The sequence below is a fragment of the Leuciscus leuciscus genome (genome assembly GCF_965113295.1).
Source record: "Leuciscus leuciscus genome assembly, chromosome: 3".
In the NCBI taxonomy this organism is placed as follows: domain Eukaryota; kingdom Metazoa; phylum Chordata; class Actinopteri; order Cypriniformes; family Leuciscidae; genus Leuciscus; species Leuciscus leuciscus.
Genome location: NC_138727.1, coordinates 67,452,893 through 67,473,793, shown reverse-complemented (window position 1 = coordinate 67,473,793; position 20,901 = coordinate 67,452,893). Strand labels below are relative to the sequence as shown.

At 42.2% G+C, this 20,901-nt stretch overlaps 2 protein-coding genes and 1 long non-coding RNA gene across 9 annotated transcripts in view; 1 reads left to right on the top strand and 2 right to left on the bottom strand.

Moving 5' to 3' along the window:
- LOC309494180 overlaps positions 1 to 20,901 on the top strand; it is a 243,646-nt gene that overhangs the window by 118,790 nt on the left and 103,955 nt on the right. The window lies entirely within an intron of this gene.
- Positions 1 to 20,901, bottom strand: part of LOC309494170 (NLR family CARD domain-containing protein 3-like) — a 132,466-nt gene that overhangs the window by 44,786 nt on the left and 66,779 nt on the right. The gene's annotated exons all lie outside the window — the stretch shown is intronic.
- LOC309494175 (NACHT, LRR and PYD domains-containing protein 1 homolog) lies at positions 1,612 to 11,991 on the bottom strand. The gene is made up of 2 exons (XM_082163425.1): positions 11,497 to 11,991; positions 1,612 to 2,506 (listed from the first exon to the last, which is right to left on the bottom strand). Exons 1-2 carry the CDS (start codon positions 11,781 to 11,783, stop codon positions 1,810 to 1,812), a joined length of 984 nt encoding a protein of 327 aa, XP_082019551.1. The 5' UTR covers positions 11,784 to 11,991; the 3' UTR covers positions 1,612 to 1,809.

Sequence of the window (20,901 nt, the reverse complement as noted above, 5' to 3'; positions counted from 1 at the left end):
TAAGGTGTAACTTAAGAACGACGTAGAGTTAAAGAATGTTTCAGGAAACACGTATTAACGATGAGGTACAGCTTAAGGTGTAACTTAAGAACGACGTAGAGTTAAAGAAGGTTTCAGGAAACACGTATTAACGATGAGGTACAGCTTAAGGTGTAACTTAAGAACGACGTAGCGTTAAGAAGGTTTCAGGAAACACAGCCATGGTAATTAAACAATAAGTGATAGCTAGCACTTCATTTCTTTTTGTTCCCACATGAGAATAGCCAAACGGTATAGATGATCCACAAAAGCATACATACAGAAATGTGCATGATTGGCCAAAATGTTACTGTTCTTAACAAAAATATGACCCTATGAGTTTGGTAATTTGTAGAATAGGATTTGTGCACCTGCAAATTTATTAAAATAGAAAACCGTTATTTTAAATTGTAATTATATTTCACAATATTCTTTTTTTCTTTATTTTTTATCAAATAAATACAGCATTGATGAGCAGAAGAGACTTGTTTTAAAAACATTAATAATAGTAAAGTTTCTAAACGTCAGACTTGTACTGTATAATCAAGTGATATTTAATAATTATCAAGGGCTGGACCCTGTTTGACCCAGTCAGCATTTCTTGTCCAAAGGTCGGTCAGTTTAATTGTCTAATGTCATCCTTCTCATGGGCATTTAATAATGACTTTTCAGTATAAATCTCTCAAAGAAAACCTGCTTAATAATTATGCACACCTGAATACAGGTGTCCTCATTAACAATTATATATCACTTATAAATGCTTATATACAAAATGAATGGTAATTATTAAGAACGTTCTTAGTCTGTTCATTTGTTCGGACAGTTGCACCACCTGACATTCTGGGGGTTTAATGCCGCCTTCAGGAATTATCATAAATAGGCCTGCTAGTTTCATAGTTAAAACAAATGGACATCGTAATCACGACTTCAGAAGAAGAAACAAAACGTAAAATAATATTATTAAGTGTACAAACAAAAATGAATTCAAACTAAGGTTTTATAGAATATAGTGACACATGGCATGAAGTTATCAAATTATTTTAAAAGGAAATAATGCACTTGGACACAAACATATGCACATAGTTCATATGTTAAAAAAAATGTGTGTTAAACAGGACAGTCCAGTGTGTGCTCATATAGAATATATAAATCTAACCGACACATTACCAGAGCTTTACTCTTATTATTATCCACTTATACACCTAAACATGATGGCATTCCTCTTGTAACCCATTAGTAGGACTTAACACCAGAAAAGAAAAGGAGGACAAATATCTACTGGATCTGAGCTCACCAAATACAGATAAATCACAACCTATATTAATATCTGGAGTCCCGGGGTCAGGGTCTCACACCTTGCATTAACAAAAAAAATTTCCATAAAGGTAATAAAGACATCATCAAAGTAGTCCATGTGACATCAGTGGGTTATGAAGGGTTACAAATTTAAGAATCTATTTCAGATATGCTTCCTTACATAACATCACGGTGAAGAATACTGATTTTAGCTTTTAAAACAGTCGTGAATTTTTATTGTAACATCAGCATACAGACATAATGCTTTCAATGATAAAAAAAAAAAAAAAAAAAATCTTTAAAAAAACACATTTATCAGATTTCTTTGTAATGTTAGTATGAATTCATATTTTGTAAGATAGTCAAAGCTGCTATGTATATTTGGTTAAAGCAATATTTTTCCTAAATCTTCACTAGAAAAGTCTTCAGTTTATGTTCAGCAGTTTTACACACACACACACAGCTTGAGCTCACGGTGGAGAATCAGACCAATGTTCAAAAGTGGTAAAGCTTCTCTTCCTGAAGAATCGTGATGAAGTCAGCTTTCACAGCGTCACCGTGTTTGTGTATGATGGCACAGATCTTTCTCATGCTCTCCTGACTGGTTAAACTTTCATGTGTGATTTCTGAATGTTGTTCCTCATGAATTAGTTCTTGCTGACGCAGTTTATCTGCAAGTATCTTGGCATTTGTAACCCTCTGAATGAGATCTGACCGATGATTTTTAAAATATATTGCTTTATCTGCATCAGTAGTCAGACGCGGCTCGTCTCTCTTAGGATGAATCAGATCATCTTTCTCAATTGTTGTAGTCCAGACCTCCTCCTTATCCTCTTCTCTGATAAGAGTCATTTGAAGATCATTCTCCAGACGAGTCTTGACCCTGAAGTAGTTTGGGGGAGTTTCTCTTGTGAGTGTGATCCCTTTTTTGGGATCGATAGAGACACCAGGAACGTCAAGAGTGTGTGGCGTGTTCATCCGAAGTGGCCTGTCAGGTCTGGGACGCCTGATGATGCATGATGAAAAGGATTTTTCAATTTCCTCAATTTTTTTTTTTTCACGATCATCGACTGGAAAAAAGTAGAGATGTAGAATGAGAGGATCTTTAGAACACATGTAGAGAAGAAGATCACAGTGTTCGTGAAGATCGCCCCATCCAATTAACTGACTTATTAATGTTGTAATAGAGAAGTGTAACAACAATGGCATCTGCTTTTCGCATTAAGTGGATCATGTGATGGCAAAACACATCGTCTTTGTCCTTGCTGGTTAATAATTGCCCCACGAGGACCAATTTACCAGCACCCATGTGACTCGTATCCCCCAACTTTACAGCCTCATGACATTCCGCACACACACACAAACACCCTTTTGTGTATAACTGAGAATAAGAGAAATATCTGTTATTTTATTTTATAATATGTGTACCTTCCTATATGCACGTGTGATAGAGGTTTGGTTTGCTAGAGTATAGTTTTGAATTCTAAATGTTCATTGAAGGGAATTCCTCAGTCGTGTCTTGTTGTAACCCTACCTCAGACCATAAAACTTTACGACCCAGGAAAGCAGGCATTCCAGCCTTACACACACACACACTCTGGACTTTGAAACAGATATCCCCCCACATAACAAGCCACTGAATGTTGATATGTATTCCTATGTTTCTCAAAGTGTCGTCACTTGCCATAACGGAAACACTGACAACTTTATTGTGTGTTTAATCAAACTTTATTTGTGTGTAATTATGCATATAAGTGTAACGTTATGTTTCCCCAATCTTTACCCGTCATAATTGATATCTCTGTAATCCTCTCCAGCTGGCGGAGTTGAATTCCGATAGCAGAATTCAGTGATGCGCATTGTTTTATAAGTTCATATGTCTGGAGAAAATCCTCTCAAGTTAAAGTCAATCATGACTCATTCGAGTGGGCGTGTCTAACCGGACAAAGGAATCTTCCCGCTCGAAAAATCTCGACAGCTGATTCGTCCTACACGAAGGAGGGGACGGCACATTAGACACTGATAAAAGTCCAGACCTTCAGTTAACTCGCTCTCTTATCGCTTCCAACTCAACTTCCTCTCTTCGGACCTTCTTCTCCCCGGCGCAGCGCTTCTCCAAGGAACATCTGAAGGAGGCCCTGGCCTTCTCCATCGAACGAACCCATGTTCGAGTCGTAACAGCCGGTCTTTGCAACTAAGATTTCCAGCCTCTCCCATCCCGGGAGACGAATCTGAACTTTCTCGGTAACGTTAAATTCAAGTGAGCCTTTACATCGTTTTGCGAAACGACCCAGAAGACAAAGCTAGACGCAAACCAGCAGCATCACACTGAAAGAGTACCACATCTCGCAAGTATCTTTCTCTCTAACAGCTGATTCCTGGTGTTTAGCTTGTAGGTCTGTGAATTAAGTTACCCTCTATCTCTTAACTCTTTATTTCTTTCTTTCTTTCTTTCTTTCTTTCATGTCATTCATTCCGATCACGTCATGTTTGTTTAAATGTTTGTTTGTTTTATTGTTTGCATTTTACGTACGTTTATATTTGTAGCTTATAATCTCTAGCGTGTGCCATTTTATTAATAAACCCATTTATACTTTTAACTGTCTCTGTGTTTGAAAACCCACTTTTTATAAAGTCAATGAAACAAAAGATCTATAAAGCTACAGGCTCTATATTATAAAACTACTTTGAGTAGTTTTAATTTATAAACCCAAAGAGGTTTTGTCTTCGTGGCCAGAAGATAAACTTTCTTGGAGTTTTGTAAACAGGAATACTTCTTCTTAACTGTGATAGTCTTACACTTATTCGCGGGACGAATAACGGATGACGAACCAGTTACAGAACGAGGCATTTCCTATAATTGATAAAGTAAATGCATATGCGATTTATGAATTATGACCATGAGTCATAAATATTAATATTGCCAAAATTCCCTATATTCTTGAGCTAATTCGCATTAACCCAGAGGCATTTACGCAACATTTTGGTGGAGATATTTCGAGCAGTTTCAAACTTCATTTTTTGTGGGCAAATTCAGTTTCAGTTGAATGTGTATTATTGGTATTAATAATTGTAGGCTATACGCGCGTTTTGAATTGTGAGGTAAGTCGCTAAAGCGAACTCACCCAGCTGATCGCGGGCACAAAGCCAGCCCAGCTCTGCTAAAACTGCAGTTCATGACATTACATCTGTCTCTGTAAAGACGAAGCAAAACTCTTTGCAGTTGATACATGTAACATGATTTAAACCGACTAAATAAAGACGAAGGAATCTTTTTAGTGCGAGGACGTAAATCTGAACTGAGCCGATCCTCAGTTTCAGTCGTAATAGGCCTTATTAATACGTTAACGATAAACTCCTGGTCAGAAATTGGTCTCGCGATCCAATTTTGAAAACCTATGCATTATCATAAAGTGCTATTTTGATTAATGTTTATGGGAGGTGGAACAGAGGCAATAATTCCTGTTCACAGCTGTAGTAATCACACAGATGTTTAATGCCTGTTTGCTCACAGCTCTATAAATTAAAACAGAAGTATTAATACCTGTTTTTATTTGAACCGTTTAATGTGTAAGTAAACAGAAGTTCTAATCCCTGTTTCTATTGTAAACCATATGTAATGTGTAATTGGAGACCAGTTTTATGAATTAAGAAAACAGATGATAATCCCTGTTCTTCTTCTTTAAACCGTCTCATGTGTATAATGTATAATGTGTAATTCCTATTAGTCACATGTTATGAAACTCGTGTAATTTTCCGCATGCAACTGACACTGACCAACAGCCTTTAGGTGTGTGTGGCAGTTCTCAAATTACGCGCCCCCACTGACGTCACCCTGTGTAAGCGCCGCCTCCCACTGACGTCAGCCTGCACGAGCGCAATTACGCCATCTGGTGGGCGTTTCAGATAATACCTGCTTTCAGTTTTGTCTCTCCTGCATTAATTCTCTCTTCTTTTTCCCCGATTATAGAATAAATGCTCTAGCTCTCAAATAATTACCTGCATCCAAAGCTTAGCTTATGCTGATATTATTTGGAGTTAGACAATTCTCTTTTCTATTTTTGACTGTCACACTTTAAGTTAAGTTCGAAAAAAAAAAAAACTTTTCGAATTAAAAGCTTAGATTTGATTTCACTCAGTTCATTGATAAGTCCACCTAGGAAGAAGCACGCCACCGTGTGGCCATCGTGGGTCGACTCATCAATATCTGTTTCACCCCCAAGTCTCATTGAAGTGTCTCAACATTGCTACCCTTCTCGTTTGATTATTTTTATAATCAATACTAATAACTTCAGTGTTATTGTAAGGATTATAGGAAGTCATTCTGAATTTCAGTTTTGATTATTTTTAGTATTGATACATCACTGTTATCATTCTAATTTTCTTTCCTTCCTTATTATTATTATTATGGACCTCTCCTTGCATGCTTATTTGAATTTTAATTTAAACAAGTTTGCATTTTTCAAATTGTGTCTATTCAACCAGGTGGACCACTGAGAGGAAACACGGCCCTCACCCTTGTGGCACAAACCCACTGCCGGGGCCTTTTCCTCTGCCTGCGTCTCAAACCTGTGTTGTTTATTCAAATTTTATTTCATTGCTAATTATTTTTCTCTTCCCTCTTTCTCCAGTCTCTCCAAGGGGGGGGGGGGGGGGGGGGTAGGTTATTCTGATAATTACAACCAATTATCGTAATTTCCTTTCATTGTATCATTATTTTAGTAAAGCCTTTGCCTCTGACTCCTGCATACATATTTACTCAATTTGATGAAAACAGAAAGCCTTAATTCACTTTAAGACTAACCTCTTAATCCCTTATTGTGTATCTATTGGCAGGACTCAGTCAGTGCACTGTGGTAATCCAAAAGTCATCCCTGGTGGTTTCCGGTGGGCGGGGATCATCTGTCCGGCGTTACTGACACTGCGCTCTGTCTGGTGTTGGGACCGTCGGAGGGTCTGACCGCGCCCGCTGGTTTCCACCTGGATGACCTCTATTCACCCCAGGTAAACTAAAATTTGACAGAACCCATCCACCTATTATGAACCACAGAATACTAGATATTCCTTCGGATATATTTTTAAGTGTTTAGCCCACCTTTTTCTCTCTAAGACACACCTTCTTTCGAGGTCCTGTCCCGATAACCCACGCATCTCCTGGCCCGATCAGGAACTCTCGCAGTGTTAATAAGGCTTAGGCCTCTTTATTTTATTTTATTTTATTTTATTTTATTTTATCTTATTTGATTTATTTTCCTTAAATAACGCTCCCCGTGTTATTGTTTGTGACATTTCATTGCAGACCAATTCACTTCCTTGTGTTGTGTTTCCCTCTGATCTTCCCTACCTTCAACCTTGTCTCTTTCTCCACTCTGTTGTGATTTGTTTCTTTCATTTCACTTAGACACAGAACCTAAGAGAGACCCCAGGAAAGCTGAATAATAGAGTGACGATCAAAGCGGGCGTCGCTAAAACGACCCCCCAGGCTACCGCCTGTCCAAATTTCTATTGTGGGTTTCATCCATACCCACGAAATTGGCTCAGCTAACTGTCGGCATCAGTTAGCCCCGAAATTCTCATAAACGGCATAGCCGTATGAGTATAGCTCATTAACCCTAAAACAAACTTGCATTGTGTCTCTTTTTGTGTGTGCTGTGCTTCTCTCACCACAGTAAGCAGAGATGTCGAGCTAACCCAGTCCCACAGTACCTGGACCAGTTTGAGACCTACGATCCAACCCAGAAGTACGACCACGAGCAGCTGGCCAAAATCTTCGGAAAACTCGCACTCAACCTCGTCACCAAGGCCCGGGCCAGCGAAAGGCTCAGCCTCGACATGGAACAGAAGGCAGCCGCACTACAGCTCCAGGCCACAGAAGCCCGGAAGGACCGAGCCCACACACAGAGTCGGCTAGACCAGCTAATCTTCCTGACCGAGGAAGAGGACGAGACGGACACAACGCTACAACAGGAAGTTGAAAGACTTCAAAACGCCCTGGACGATCTTCGTCTGCACACAGATCAAAGACAGCAGTCGGAGGAAAACACCCGGAAGGAACTCAACGAAAGGCTCCAACGGGCTGAAGCTCTCCTTGAGAGAGCAGAGACTAAAATCCATCAGCTCATTCAGCAGAGACACGATCTCAGAGACGAACTTGACATTGTTCGCAGAGAACTGAGACATTCTTACAGACTTAACAGTGACCGGGAAGGGGAAGAACATCTCACACCATTTCCCCCTTCCAGCGAGTCCACGCCTGTCAGCCAAACACCAAAAGCTAAAGGGGGCGGAGCTGCAAAGGGTCAGAATCCTCTCCAGACGGATTGGGCCCCCAGCAACAACTCTCCTCCAACAAGCCTTGACAAGCTGGCCAGAAACATTCCTACGTTTGCCGGAGACTGCAGTGTTCATGCGTACCTTCAAGACATTGACTTTCACCTGCAAACTGTCGCCAACGCGACAGCTTGGGACAAATTGTACCTGGTAAGAATCACCTCAAGCAGAGATGTGCGTAGTTTTCTGGATCGCCAACCAGAGCCTGTCAAAGCAGATTACAAGCAACTGCGACAAGCTTTGATCCGCGAATTCTCTGACCCAGAATCAGACCAAGGGTTTATCACGGCATTTGTCGTCAAACAGGCCCGACTTGAACACCCACACTCCTACTATGGCCGACTCCGACAAACGTTCTTCGGAGCAACCAACACACCAGATATGGAAGAAGATATAACCTTTAGAACTTTGTTTCTGCGGAACCTGCATAGCACCGTGAGTAAACATCTCGGTGTGCTCGTCTGCCCACGAACCATGTCTACTCGAGAACTCAGAGACTTAGCCCACAAGGCTTACACCAAGCAAAGGGCCATGGATGAAAAGACGGTAAAGACACACACAATTCACTCCGTCTCTGAGCACCGCTCAGAACCAGACAGCAGGTGGCGGCACGACTGTGACGGTGCCCGTCCAAAGCGTCGGACCGACCGCTCAGAAAGATTCTGGAACCAGCATCACCCGCCGTCCAGAACTCCTAGCCCAGACCGTCGAACCTGTAACCACTCTCTCCAGAACACTGGTGAGGCAGAGTCTTCTTACATCACAGATGAAGACAGTGCAGCCACGTCTGACACAGACACAGAAAACGAACACTGACACCTACTGCTTCAAGGTCCTGACTGACCTGCAGTTGAGTAACCAAACCAATGTCTGCGCCACATACAGACAACCCACCCACCCACCCTAACGATTGCAGTGATTACACAGCACAAACGAACTTTACCAACTACACTGCACGCCTCAGAGCCGCTAACGCTACCTCCGCTGTGTACAAAGAAAGTCATGCGGGCCTCTGATGAACAGACTTTTCCTGTGCCACCACTTACCCCTCCACCACCCTCGCAGGCCATCTGAGCTCACTGACGACCAGTGCCTCAGACAGCTGTCTGCCACCACGCACATGTTGCGTTCACAAGACTTCAATACGCATTGTGCACCTGTTGCCATCACAGCGCCACAGCTTGTAAAGCCACAAAGCACAAGGGGGGGCCAGGCGTAACAATGACGCCACATGTGCCAAAAAGCCATGCATGGGACATCAAAGCATGTGGCATACCAACCTCAGCGAAGCAACACGACTGTCCTAACAAACCAAGGACCTCCATCGCTGAAATTTTTCCTCCCTTTCTCTCTCTCTCCCTCTTTCCTCTAACAGGATGCTGTGGTGGTTCGCGAGAAAGCAGCCACAATCGGACATCACCAGGTCCGGCATCCGGCATTACATGGAGAGAGAACACCCCCGACTCCTGATTACCAAGGCAGGATTCTCACTCAGAAAGTGTACGTTCGACTCAATCCCAGCAACGTCGAAAGAGCACACTACCTCAAACAGCAAACATAGTCACAGTAAGACAGCCTGTGGCCGACATTCAGACTGAACTTTCACAGCTAACAGAGCAACTCACAACACTGAGTACAGACATTGCTCCCATCACAGCCCTCCAAGCATGGGCAACCGCCCAGCCGGAATACCTCACCTGTGTCCGTACCTGGACCCCAGATGACACTGTGCGGTGCACCTCCACGGTCACTGACCATGCCCCGACACTCGTCTTGGCTTTCATCCTGTACCAGACTCAACGAGACGTGAGCATCCACAGCCAAGCTCACAAAGCCGTGTCTGGCAATTTCCTACGAACCCTGAAAAGGGGGGGTCCCACACCATCGACCACCTCAACTTCATTTGAGCTGAGTCATCAGCCTAGCAACCACCTGCTCTTTCACCATCATAATCCACCTGCCATTCATTGTGCCTATTTGTTGTTCGATAAAGTCTATCCCGGACTTCATCTAACAAAAAGGGGGAATATGTAACAACAATGGCATCTGCTTTTCGCATTAAGTGGATCATGTGATGGCAAAACACATCGTCTTTGTCCTTGCTGGTTAATAATTGCCCCACGAGGACCAATTTACCAGCACCCATGTGACTCGTATCCCCCAACTTTACAGCCTCATGACATTCCGCACACACACACAAACACCCTTTTGTGTATAACTGAGAATAAGAGAAATATCTGTTATTTTATTTTATAATATGTGTACCTTCCTATATGCACGTGTGATAGAGGTTTGGTTTGCTAGAGTATAGTTTTGAATTCTAAATGTTCATTGAAGGGAATTCCTCAGTCGTGTCTTGTTGTAACCCTACCTCAGACCATAAAACTTTACGACCCAGGAAAGCAGGCATTCCAGCATTACACACACACACACTCTGGACTTTGAAACCGATATTCCCCCACATAACAAGCCACTGAATGTTGATATGTATTCCTATGTTTCTCAAAGTGTCGTCACTTGCCATAACGGAAACACTGACAACTTTATTGTGTGTTTAATCAAACTTTATTTGTGTGTAATTATGCATATAAGTGTAACGTTATGTTTCCCCAATCTTTAAAAGTCATAATTGATATCTCTGTAATCCTCTCCAGCTGGCGGAGTTGAATTCCGATAGCAGAATTCAGTGATGCGCATTGTTTTATAAGTTCATATGTCTGGAGAAAATCCTCTCAAGTTAAAGTCAATCATGACTCATTCGAGTGGGCGTGTCTAACCGGACAAAGGAATCTTCCCGCTCGAAAAATCTCGACAGCTGATTCGTCCTACACGAAGGAGGGGACAGCACATTAGACACTGATAAAAGTCCAGACCTTCAGTTAACTCGCTCTCTTATCGCTTCCAACTCAACTTCCTCTCTTCGGACCTTCTTCTCCCCGGCGCAGCGCTTCTCCAAGGAACATCTGAAGGAGGCCCTGGCCTTCTCCATCGAACGAACCCATGTTCGAGTCGTAACAGCCGGTCTTTGCAACTAAGATTTCCAGCCTCTCCCATCCCGGGAGACGAATCTGAACTTTCTCGGTAACGTTAAATTCAAGTGAGCCTTTACATCGTTTTGCGAAACGACCCAGAAGACAAAGCTAGACGCAAACCAGCCGGACACGCGCACGCGCGCGTCCCCTTTTCAGCATCACACTGAAAGAGTACCACATCTCACAAGTATCTTTCTCTCTAACAGCTGATTCCTGGTGTTTAGCTTGTAGGTCTGTGAATTAAGTTACCCTCTATCTCTTAACTCTTTATTTCTTTCTTTCTTTCTTTCTTTCTTTCATGTCATTCATTCCGATCACGTCATGTTTGTTTAAATGTTTGTTTGTTTTATTGTTTGCATTTTACGTACGTTTATATTTGTAGCTTATAATCTCTAGCGTGTGCCATTTTATTAATAAACCCATTTATACTTTTAACTGTCTCTGTGTTTGAAAACCCACTTTTTATAAAGTCAATGAAACAAAAGATCTATAAAGCTACAGGCTCTATATTATAAAACTACTTTGAGTAGTTTTAATTTATAAACCCAAAGAGGTTTTGTCTTCGTGGCCAGAAGATAAACTTTCTTGGAGTTTTGTAAACAGGAATACTTCTTCTTAACTGTGATAGTCTTACACTTATTCGCGGGACGAATAACGGATGACGAACCAGTTACAGAACGAGGCATTTCCTATAATTGATAAAGTAAATGCATATGCGATTTATGAATTATGACCATGAGTCATAAATATTAATATTGCCAAAATTCCCTATATTCTTGAGCTAATTCGCATTAACCCAGAGGCATTTACGCTACAGAAGGATGGTTGGACAATCTTAGCATGGAATCGGGTCAACTGCACAGGTTCTGTGGTTATTCCCTCGTCTTTTACGGTGAGGACTTTCACAGCATCTTTGAGAGAGGGGTCAGACTCTCCTAAACAGGCGTAATGGGGCAGATGAACTTCCTCCAGTTTCCCTGAGATCACCGTCACGTCAATCACTGGACCGATCCGGTTGCACTGCAGCCTCTCCAGCTCTGCGTTGAGGAAGAGTCCGTCTACGGTACGGTACTGAAGGGTGACGACACAGTCACAGACCCATCGCATTCTGGTCCTGACACACTCGTAACGGCCTGGGTCAGTGCTGACCCTGAACTTTGACCCTCCTTCATCTGTACAGGCCGACGGCTCAATCTGAAGCCACTGATCAGAATCAGCTATATGGACACAAGACTGACAGTTCAGCAGCGGGTGAATATCGAGCCCAGAAGGTTTGGGCTGAGAGAACCTGTGAAAAACCAGAAGAAGGCAGAAGCAAAGAGTCAGCTGCTTTTATTCATCTCAGTTAATGTTATTTTCAATGTTTATTAATACATTATATCTGTCAATATTATTTCACATGAACCGTACCCCAGACCACCTCTTTAATCGGACTCCAGTACGGTTCGCGGGTGCGCACCCGAGTTCACATGAACCGTACCCCAGACCACCTCTTTAATCGGACTCCAGTACAATTCGCGGGTGCGCACCCGAGTTCACATGAACCGTACCCCAGACCACCTCTTTAATCGGACTCCAGTACGGTTCGCGGGTGCGCACCCGAGTTCACATGAACCGTACCCCAGACCACCTCTTTAATCGGACTCCAGTACGGTTCGCGGGTGCGCACCCGAGTTCACATGAACCGTACCCCAGACCACCTTTTTAATCGGACTCCAGTACGGTTCGCGGGTGCGTACCCGAGTTCACATGAACCGTACCCCAGACCACCTCTTTAATCGGACTCCAGTACGGTTCGCGGGTGCGCACCCGAGTTCACATGAACCGTACCCCAGACCACCTCTTTAATCGGACTCCAGTACGGTTCGCGGGTGCGCACCCGAGTTCACATGAACCGTACCCCAGACCACCTCTTTAATCGGACTCCAGTACGGTTCGCGGGTGCGTACCCGAGTTCACATAAACCGTACCCCAGACCACCTCTTTAATCGGACTCCATTACGGTTCGCGGGTGCGCACCCGAGTTCACATGAACCGTACCCCAGACCACCTCTTTAATCGGACTCCAGTACGGTTCGCGGGTGCGCACCCGAGTTCACATGAACCGTACCCCAGACCACCTCTTTAATCGGACTCCAGTACGGTTCGCGGGTGCGCACCCGAGTTCACATGAACCGTACCCCAGACCACCTCTTTAATCGGACTCCAGTACGGTTCGCGGGTGCGCACCCGAGTTCACATGAACCGTACCCCAGACCACCTCTTTAATCGGACTCCAGTACGGTTCGCGGGTGCGCACCCGAGTTCACATGAACCGTACCCCAGACCACCTCTTTAATCGGACTCCAGTACGGTTCGCGGGTGCGCACCCGAGTTCACATGAACCGTACCCCAGACCACCTCTTTAATCGGACTCCAGTTCGGTTCGCGGGTGCGCACCCGAGTTCACATGAACCGTACCCCAGACCACCTCTTTAATCGGACTCCAGTACGGTTCGCGGGTGCGCACCCGAGTTCACATGAACCGTACCCCAGACCACCTTTTTAATCGGACTCCAGTACGGTTCGCGGGTGCGCACCCGAGTTCACATGAACCGTACCCCAGACCACCTCTTTAATCGGACTCCAGTACGGTTCGTGGGTGCGTACCCGAGTTCACATGAACCGTACCCCAGACCACCTCTTTAATCGGACTCCATTACGGTTCGCGGGTGCGCACCCGAGTTCACATGAACCGTACCCCAGACCACCTCTTTAATCGGACTCCATTACGGTTCGCGGGTGCGCACCCGAGTTCACATGAACCGTACCCCAGACCACCTTTTTAGGGCGCTTTCACACTGGCAGTTTAGTGCGGACCGGGGCACGGTTCGCATGAAAAATCGCTAATGTGAACGCTGTCATCGGACCCGGGTGCGCACTAGAGTACCGAACCCGAGACTACCTGGAGGAGGTGGTCTGAGCTCGGTTGCTCCCGAACCGTGGCGCGGTTCGCGTTAATGTGCAAGCAACACGGACTCGGGTGCGCGCTTTTTCAGGAAGTATAGTATCCCGCGCATGCGTATCACTGTCGATATCATTGTTTCCTCACACACGACAACCATGAGTGGCAGGGGAACGTTGTGGGACACTGAAGAGGTGATGTCTCTCACTATGTTGTGCATAATAGCACCAAAAAAACAGACAAATTACAGCTATGCTCAGTCGAGTTGTATTATCCATGCATTTTCCGTGTGCGTTTGCGATGACGTAAGATCACTGCAAACGCACCTGGGTTCGATACAACTAATTGAGTGTGAAACCAGACCAACGCTGCGGGGGGCGCCGGGAACGAGCGCACTCGGGTTCGGACCGCAGCAAACGAACCCAGTGGAAAAACGCCCTTAATTGCACTCGAGTACGGTTCGCGGGTGCGCACCCGAGTTCACATGAACCGTACCCCAGACCACCTTTCTAATCGGACTCGAGTACGGTTCGCGGGTGCGCACCCGAGTTCACATGAACCGTACCCCAGACCACCTCTTTAATCGGACTCCAGTACGGTTCGCGGGTGCGCACCCGAGTTCGGGAGACAGCGTTCACATCATCCAAACGAACCGAACCGAACTCTGACGTCATTCGAACCCGGGTGCACACCAAAAGTGCTAGTGTGAAAGCGCCCTAAATCTCAGTAATCGACACATTACCAGAGCTTTACTCTTATTAATATCCCCTTATACACCTAAAAATGATGGCATTACTCTCACATATGTTCATAACGTCATGAAAGTCAGTTGTGGTGAAGTAAAAGCACAGAGTTAGTGATAAAGTTTCCCTCAGAAAAGCTCCTGTCAGACTCCCTTTGCGAGCGCTGAGTGATTGACGTTTAACGGTTTTGTCTCCATTCACTGAAATAAAGAGCAGCACAGACACCATTAATAACTGAGAGAATGAAAAACACTAATGCCTCATAATCCAAGAAAGACTAAATAAGGCCGAGTCTTAACCCCCTGAGGTCGACGGTATCGCCGGCGATACCAGCTCGCTTTTTTTTTATTAGTGTAAAAGAAACTCATAAATACTCTGTTGACTTTGATTTTCCATAGGAGTTTCATACATCAATCGATTCTGTTAAATGTGTATTATTTTTGTGTATACTCACAATAAAAACAAAGTGTTGTGCTTTTTGCCAAATAAAGAAAAATAAACACGAAGCGAGTTCTGCCTTCTCTCTGCCAGTGAAGTCCATTCTGAAACGCGTCCGAAAATGAACAATAACTCAGCGAATACTCAGTCAAACAGGCATACAGACACACAGGCATGAAGCTTGAATTCTCTTCTTTTAAATGAAGTAATTTATATAAAAAACAAATATTCTCATCTTGTGAAATCTGTATTAAAAGAGAGCGATTCCAGTCGACCTCATTACAGCTAATTCAGATGTAATGTGACTCCGCCCACGGAGTGCGCGCGCTATTCAAACGCAAATGGCTGAGGCAATCCTGTGAACGCCCCCATCAGCTCGAGAAAACACACAAGTTTATTTAGATCATTGTTTACACCGTCTTGCAGCGCTGTGAGGAATAATACTAATGGAAAATGTCCCTCAGAAGTGCGGGTATATCGAGGAGCGAGCTGAGGAATACTAGTAAGTTTTTTCCTTCTCACGTGAATTTCTTCACGTGGGTTTCTGTTTATGAATGAATAAACGGCAGAGATGCGCGCTGTTTACCACAGCTGACAAAGACCGTTTAAATTTAAATCGCGTGTGTGAATGAATGATGATGTTTTAGCAAACTGTATTGCTATACTGAGATGAGTAAAAACGTTACAGTCAGACGAAATATGAAAGACAACATTTTGTTTAGTAGATTTGGGTACAGTTTTTACTGTAGAATATACTGCCACATCAAATAAGCTTTTGTTTAGCAATTTCTATATATAAAATACTATTTTTGTCAAAAATAAAGTCATCAACTAAGATGTTAGCTGTTCCAATGTTGGCTATATTCAAACTAATGAATACATAGATAAAATGTAGGCCTATAATAATTTTTTTTACAAAGAAAGAGTACACTTGAAATATTGTTGAAATTGTAATTATTGTTGTAATTGTAACCGTTTTAATAAAATAGCAAAACATATTTACAAGATAGATGTAAGCAAAATCTTAAATGGTCAATATAAGTCTTCTTCTAAATATATCTTTTGTCCTTGCATTGTGGCTCAGTCAGTGTCACACCTGAATGAATGGCTCATTATGCAGAGTGGGTGGGACATTGTATTCTCAGGTGTAAACCACTCCTCGTTCACGCACCCCTCGCATATTGGCTTTCCAAGCAAAACCTGTTTTACATCAATTTAAATCAATGTATGGTTTTATGTGAACGATAAAGCAAGACTATTTTCACATAATTTTGAAGAAAAAACTATAGGCGACAACATCCATTAGTCAAAAGTCTTATTGCCACATATTTAGTATGTGTTTTGTGGCCTTATTTCAAAAACTTTAATTTTTTGTTTTTTCGATAACCACGCATAAACATTATTCTCTCAAAAATGAAAACATGTACATACATGTGGCTCACATATTATTGTAGTCCTGTTTGTGCTATATAGAGTGTAATTATACCTTTGCCATTAATATGTTTATAAGCAACTGAAAAAAGCACAAATGTGCATGTCAGAACACCCCCAGGGCCCCAAAAAACCGCTCAGACTCCAGAGGGTTAAACTACAGTCTCTACTGAGAATCAAAGCTTGTTGAGATTGAAACAAACACTCGCTGATATCTGATGTCTTCCTTCCAGATGATTCTGTCTAATCTGAGGAGGATTCGTTACCATCAGAAATATTTCACACATTTCAGTCTGTCATATTGACCCTGAACACCTTCTGTGTGTCTTTGATTATAAACACACACAAATATGATCTTGACTTTGTCATGTTCATGATAGAGATATTTCAGTGTGAGCTGAGGCACAGAGGCTGGTGTGTATGTGTGTGTGTGTGTGTGTGTGTGTGTGTGTGTGTGTGTCGCTCCTGTCATATAAAGCTGTTGTGCTCGTGGAGATCTAATAAAGGATAAAACACCATCATTTCAGAAGAAGATGTTGTGGTGATGAAGGCAGCAGATTGAGCTCTGAAGCTCCTGAAAGACTGGAATTACACCGTGATCATCTGTGTTTAACAGCGATACTGTGAGTGTGTGTACCGTCGCTGATCTGCACAATTCATTTAGTGTCAGACAGTGTGTGGAGAAATAAAGCACACTATCAGGAGATCGTCTGTGTGTTTCATTCTGCTGATCTCTCGTCACATTCATGATCATTCATACTGTCATCAGTTCACATCAATCATTCTCCTTACTCCAAATAAATGTTCACTTAAATACAATGATGAAGAAACTGGTGTAGAGCCAAATGTATTTACAGTCCAACGTCACAAACCTTCACTGGGTGCGTAAATCCAGCCCAAAAAAGTCCTAAAGTAGGAAAAGGATCCGCACACGTCGGATAGGACAAAGACTCTCCAACTGTTGGTTTATTACGCTTCAATAGAGGACACATAAAAGACCTGCAAAAACCTGCTATAAAGTGCTAAACATTTCCTCAATAACTCTAATTGTCTAGAGTTAATCTCCAAACACTGAAATTCAGTTGAAAATAATGTAAAAACAGAAACTAATGTAAAGATCAATGCTATAATAAGAGCTCTACACAGAGTGTAATTATATAAACCATACTGTCAGTCGCCATAGTTACACAAATGAAGGAGATCAATGCATTTATTAACATTCAGAAAGCCGTCTTTCTGCTCTGTCTTCAGATTAGTGTAATGATCAGAATAAACACACACACTATTCTCACTGCGACGGGCTTGAGCTCTCAGTGTGGCATTGTGAATGTGCTGTCAATGTCAAATACTGATTTTAAAAGAGCCCGTCTGGAGATTCAACGGTCTGATCGATCTTTCATTTGTGGCCCGTCTGACTTACGCTCTCTCTAGAGTTCATGTGTCCTGTGTGTTTCTTTCCTATCAGCTCAATGATGCCAGAAACTCTCTCAACTACAACAGTCACAGATGTTCCTCTACTGGACACATTTCTCTAGAGTTGATGCTGAAGTTCATGACAGATCATTGTGTTCATCACAACACAGCGGTCAAATGTGTGAAATGAACAGCATCTTTTCTCCAAAGCAACAAGAGCACAAGCTTTGTTGTAGTCCAGACTTTAAAGTTAGGCATCTTTACAGATGATCATTTTAATAAATAGATAAAAACCTGCGCTGACAAACACTTGCAGTGCTGTGGATGTTTTCCAGGAGCCGCTGGAGGAGAAACGTGTGCAAAAGCAGAACAAAAGCTCCTGGAGACACAAACTGTGCTGCAACTACAGACTAAACCATGACTTGATGGAGCAACATGAGAAGAAATATTCCAGCTCTACGTGACGAATCTCACATTCTGCTTCTAAAGCATCAGAACGCTCAGCTGCTTTCATGGGAAGAGCATCACTGGACACTTCTTTTCTGCTCTTTGTTGAAATGATTTAGACACTCCAGCTGAATAATGTTTAATCGGACAGATTTTGTGGAGCTTCGTTCAGGTGTCCTGACGTTGGAGGAAGGCTGAGACTGTTGTAGAGGACATGAAGCTCAGAGAACATATTCTTCACTGCCAAATATCTGTGCTTCTGCATTATTATACAACAAATCATATTTCAGCTGTCTTCTATCAGGACAAATAAAGGAAAGGATCATAAGGACACAGAAATAGAGCTAGTGACACAGAAGTGGCTCAACTTACCCAACATTAGGGGTATAGTATGATGTCACTGGGGAATTTGAGTTCAAAATAAGTAAATGAAATATTAGTTTTTTTGTGCATTATCCCATGACAGTCTTACTTTACAGCACATTATTCAGAATGTCTATTCATTAAGAATATTTCCATGCACTGACATATCCAAAATATCCAAATGTTAAATTATGACACAACAAAATAAAGTTGACATAAAAGCCTTTTATTAGATAAAGAAAATATTAAATGTTCCTCATTGCAGTTCACCAAACTTTGTGTGTTTGTAGAAGAATACAATCACATGAAAAAAAGAAATAATCTTTATTTTTAATAAACTACAACATTTCATAGTTTATGGCTAATCTATAAAAATGTACATCACCAATTCACCAATAAGTATGAAATACAGTTAGACAAAAATATAAATGCTGGTATACATTTACTTTAACATTGAACTCGCTTTACCTTCCCTGTGGAACATTTACTTTGATGTGCAAAAACTTACATTTATTTCCCTGCAGAACATTTACAATGTAAAGAGCAAAAAGAGAAAAGGAAAAACTTTAATTAATTTGTAATGTTACTATGAATGAATATTTAGAAAGGAGTATATTTTGATAAGTTCAGATAAACCCATATCAGATCAAGAATCAGACCAATGTTCAAAAGTGGTAAAGCTTCTCTTCCTGAAGAACTGAGATGAATTCAGCTTTCACAGCATCTCTGTGTTTGCGTATAATATCACAGATCTTTCTCATGCTCTCCTGACTGGTTAAACTCTGTGTGATTTCTGAATATTGTTCCTCATGAATTAGTTCTTGCTGAAGCAGTTTATCTGCAATGATCTGGACATTAGTAACCCCCTGAATGAGATCTGGCCAATGGTTATCAAAATATCTTGCTTTATCTGCCTCACTATTCAGACACGGCTTGTCTCTCTTAGGATGAATCTGATCACTATTCAGACGCGGCTCATCTCTCTTAGGACGAATCTGATCGAGTTCATTTTTCTTAATTGTTGCAGTCCAGACAGTCTTCTGATCCTCTTCTCTGATAAGAGTCATTTGAAGATCATTCTCCAGACTTGTGTTGACCTTGAAGAAGTTTGGGTCATTTTTTTTTTTTTTTCTGAGTGTGATCCCTTCTTTGGGATGGATAGAGGCACCAGGAACATCAAGAATGTGTAGCTTTTTCATCCGAAATGGCCTGTCAGGTCTGGGATGTGGTATTGGGTCATTTCTCTTTTCTTTCTTCTCAACTTTTTCTTTTGCATGATCATCAACTGGAAAAAAGTAGAGATGTAGAATGAGAGGATCTTTAGAACGCATGTAGAGAAGAAGATCGCAGTGTTCTTCCACTCGCATTATCCAACTTATTAATGCTTTCAGAGAGAAGGATGGTTGGACAATCTTAGCATGGAATCGGGTCAACTGCACAGGTTCTGTGGTTATTCCCTCGTCTTTTACGGTGAGGACTTTCACAGCATCTTTGAGAGAGGGGTCAGACTCTCCTAAACAGGCGTAATGGGGCAGATGAACTTCCTCCAGTTTCCCTGAGATCACCGTCACGTCAATCACTGGACCGATCCGGTTGCACTGCAGCCTCTCCAGCTCTGCGTTGAGGAAGAGTCCGTCTACGGTACGGTACTGAAGGGTGACGACACAGTCACAGACCCATCGCATTCTGGTCCTGACACACTCGTAGCGGCCTGGGTCAGTGCTGACCCTGAACTTTGACCCTCCTTCATCTGTACAGGCCGACGGCTCAATCTGAAGCCACTGATCAGAATCAGCTATATGGACACAAGACTGACAGTTCAGCAGCGGGTGAATATCGAGCCCAGAAGGTTTGGGCTGAGAGAACCTGTGAAGAACCAGAAGAAGGCAGAAGCAAAGAGTCAGCTGCTTTTATTCATCTCAGTTAATGTTATTTTCAATGTTTATTAATACATTATTAAAATCAAAAGTTGTATCTGTCAATATTATTTAATGGACCTGAACTAACATGAACTAACAATGAACAGTTGACTAACTAACGCTAACAAATACAGTTAATGCATTAATGAATGTTAACTAATGGGACCTTATTGTAAAGTATTACCAACAATTCAAAACCAACAACATACACACAGTTTACTATAAAAACTATTTGACAGGCAGTTTGACAGATAGAAAATATAAAGCTAGTATATAATGCTGCGACTGACACCTGTGATGTCACTCACTAATAACAAACAATCTAATATAACAAACACATATATACTATAATGAGAGTTTAATTCACACATAATTGTCCAGTTATGTTTATGTTTAACTAGCCAACATGAACTCTATATTCTCCATCAATAAGCTCAAGCTGAATAATGTGTCAAGTCTTCTATAAATCAGTGTTTTTAACTGTGGATATTTTCACAGAGGTGGACAGATAAAGACCATCAGCAGTC

Excerpts from the sequence above, each read along its gene's own strand:
- LOC309494175 (XM_082163425.1), bottom strand. The coding sequence starts at position 11,783 with ATGCGATGGGTCTGTGACTGTGTCGTCACCCTTCAGTACCGTACCGTA. Across the intron at positions 2,507-11,496 it reads GCTAAGATTGTCCAACCATC|CTTCTCTATTACAACATTAA; the intron begins CTTCTGTAGCGT and ends ATTGTTGTTACA.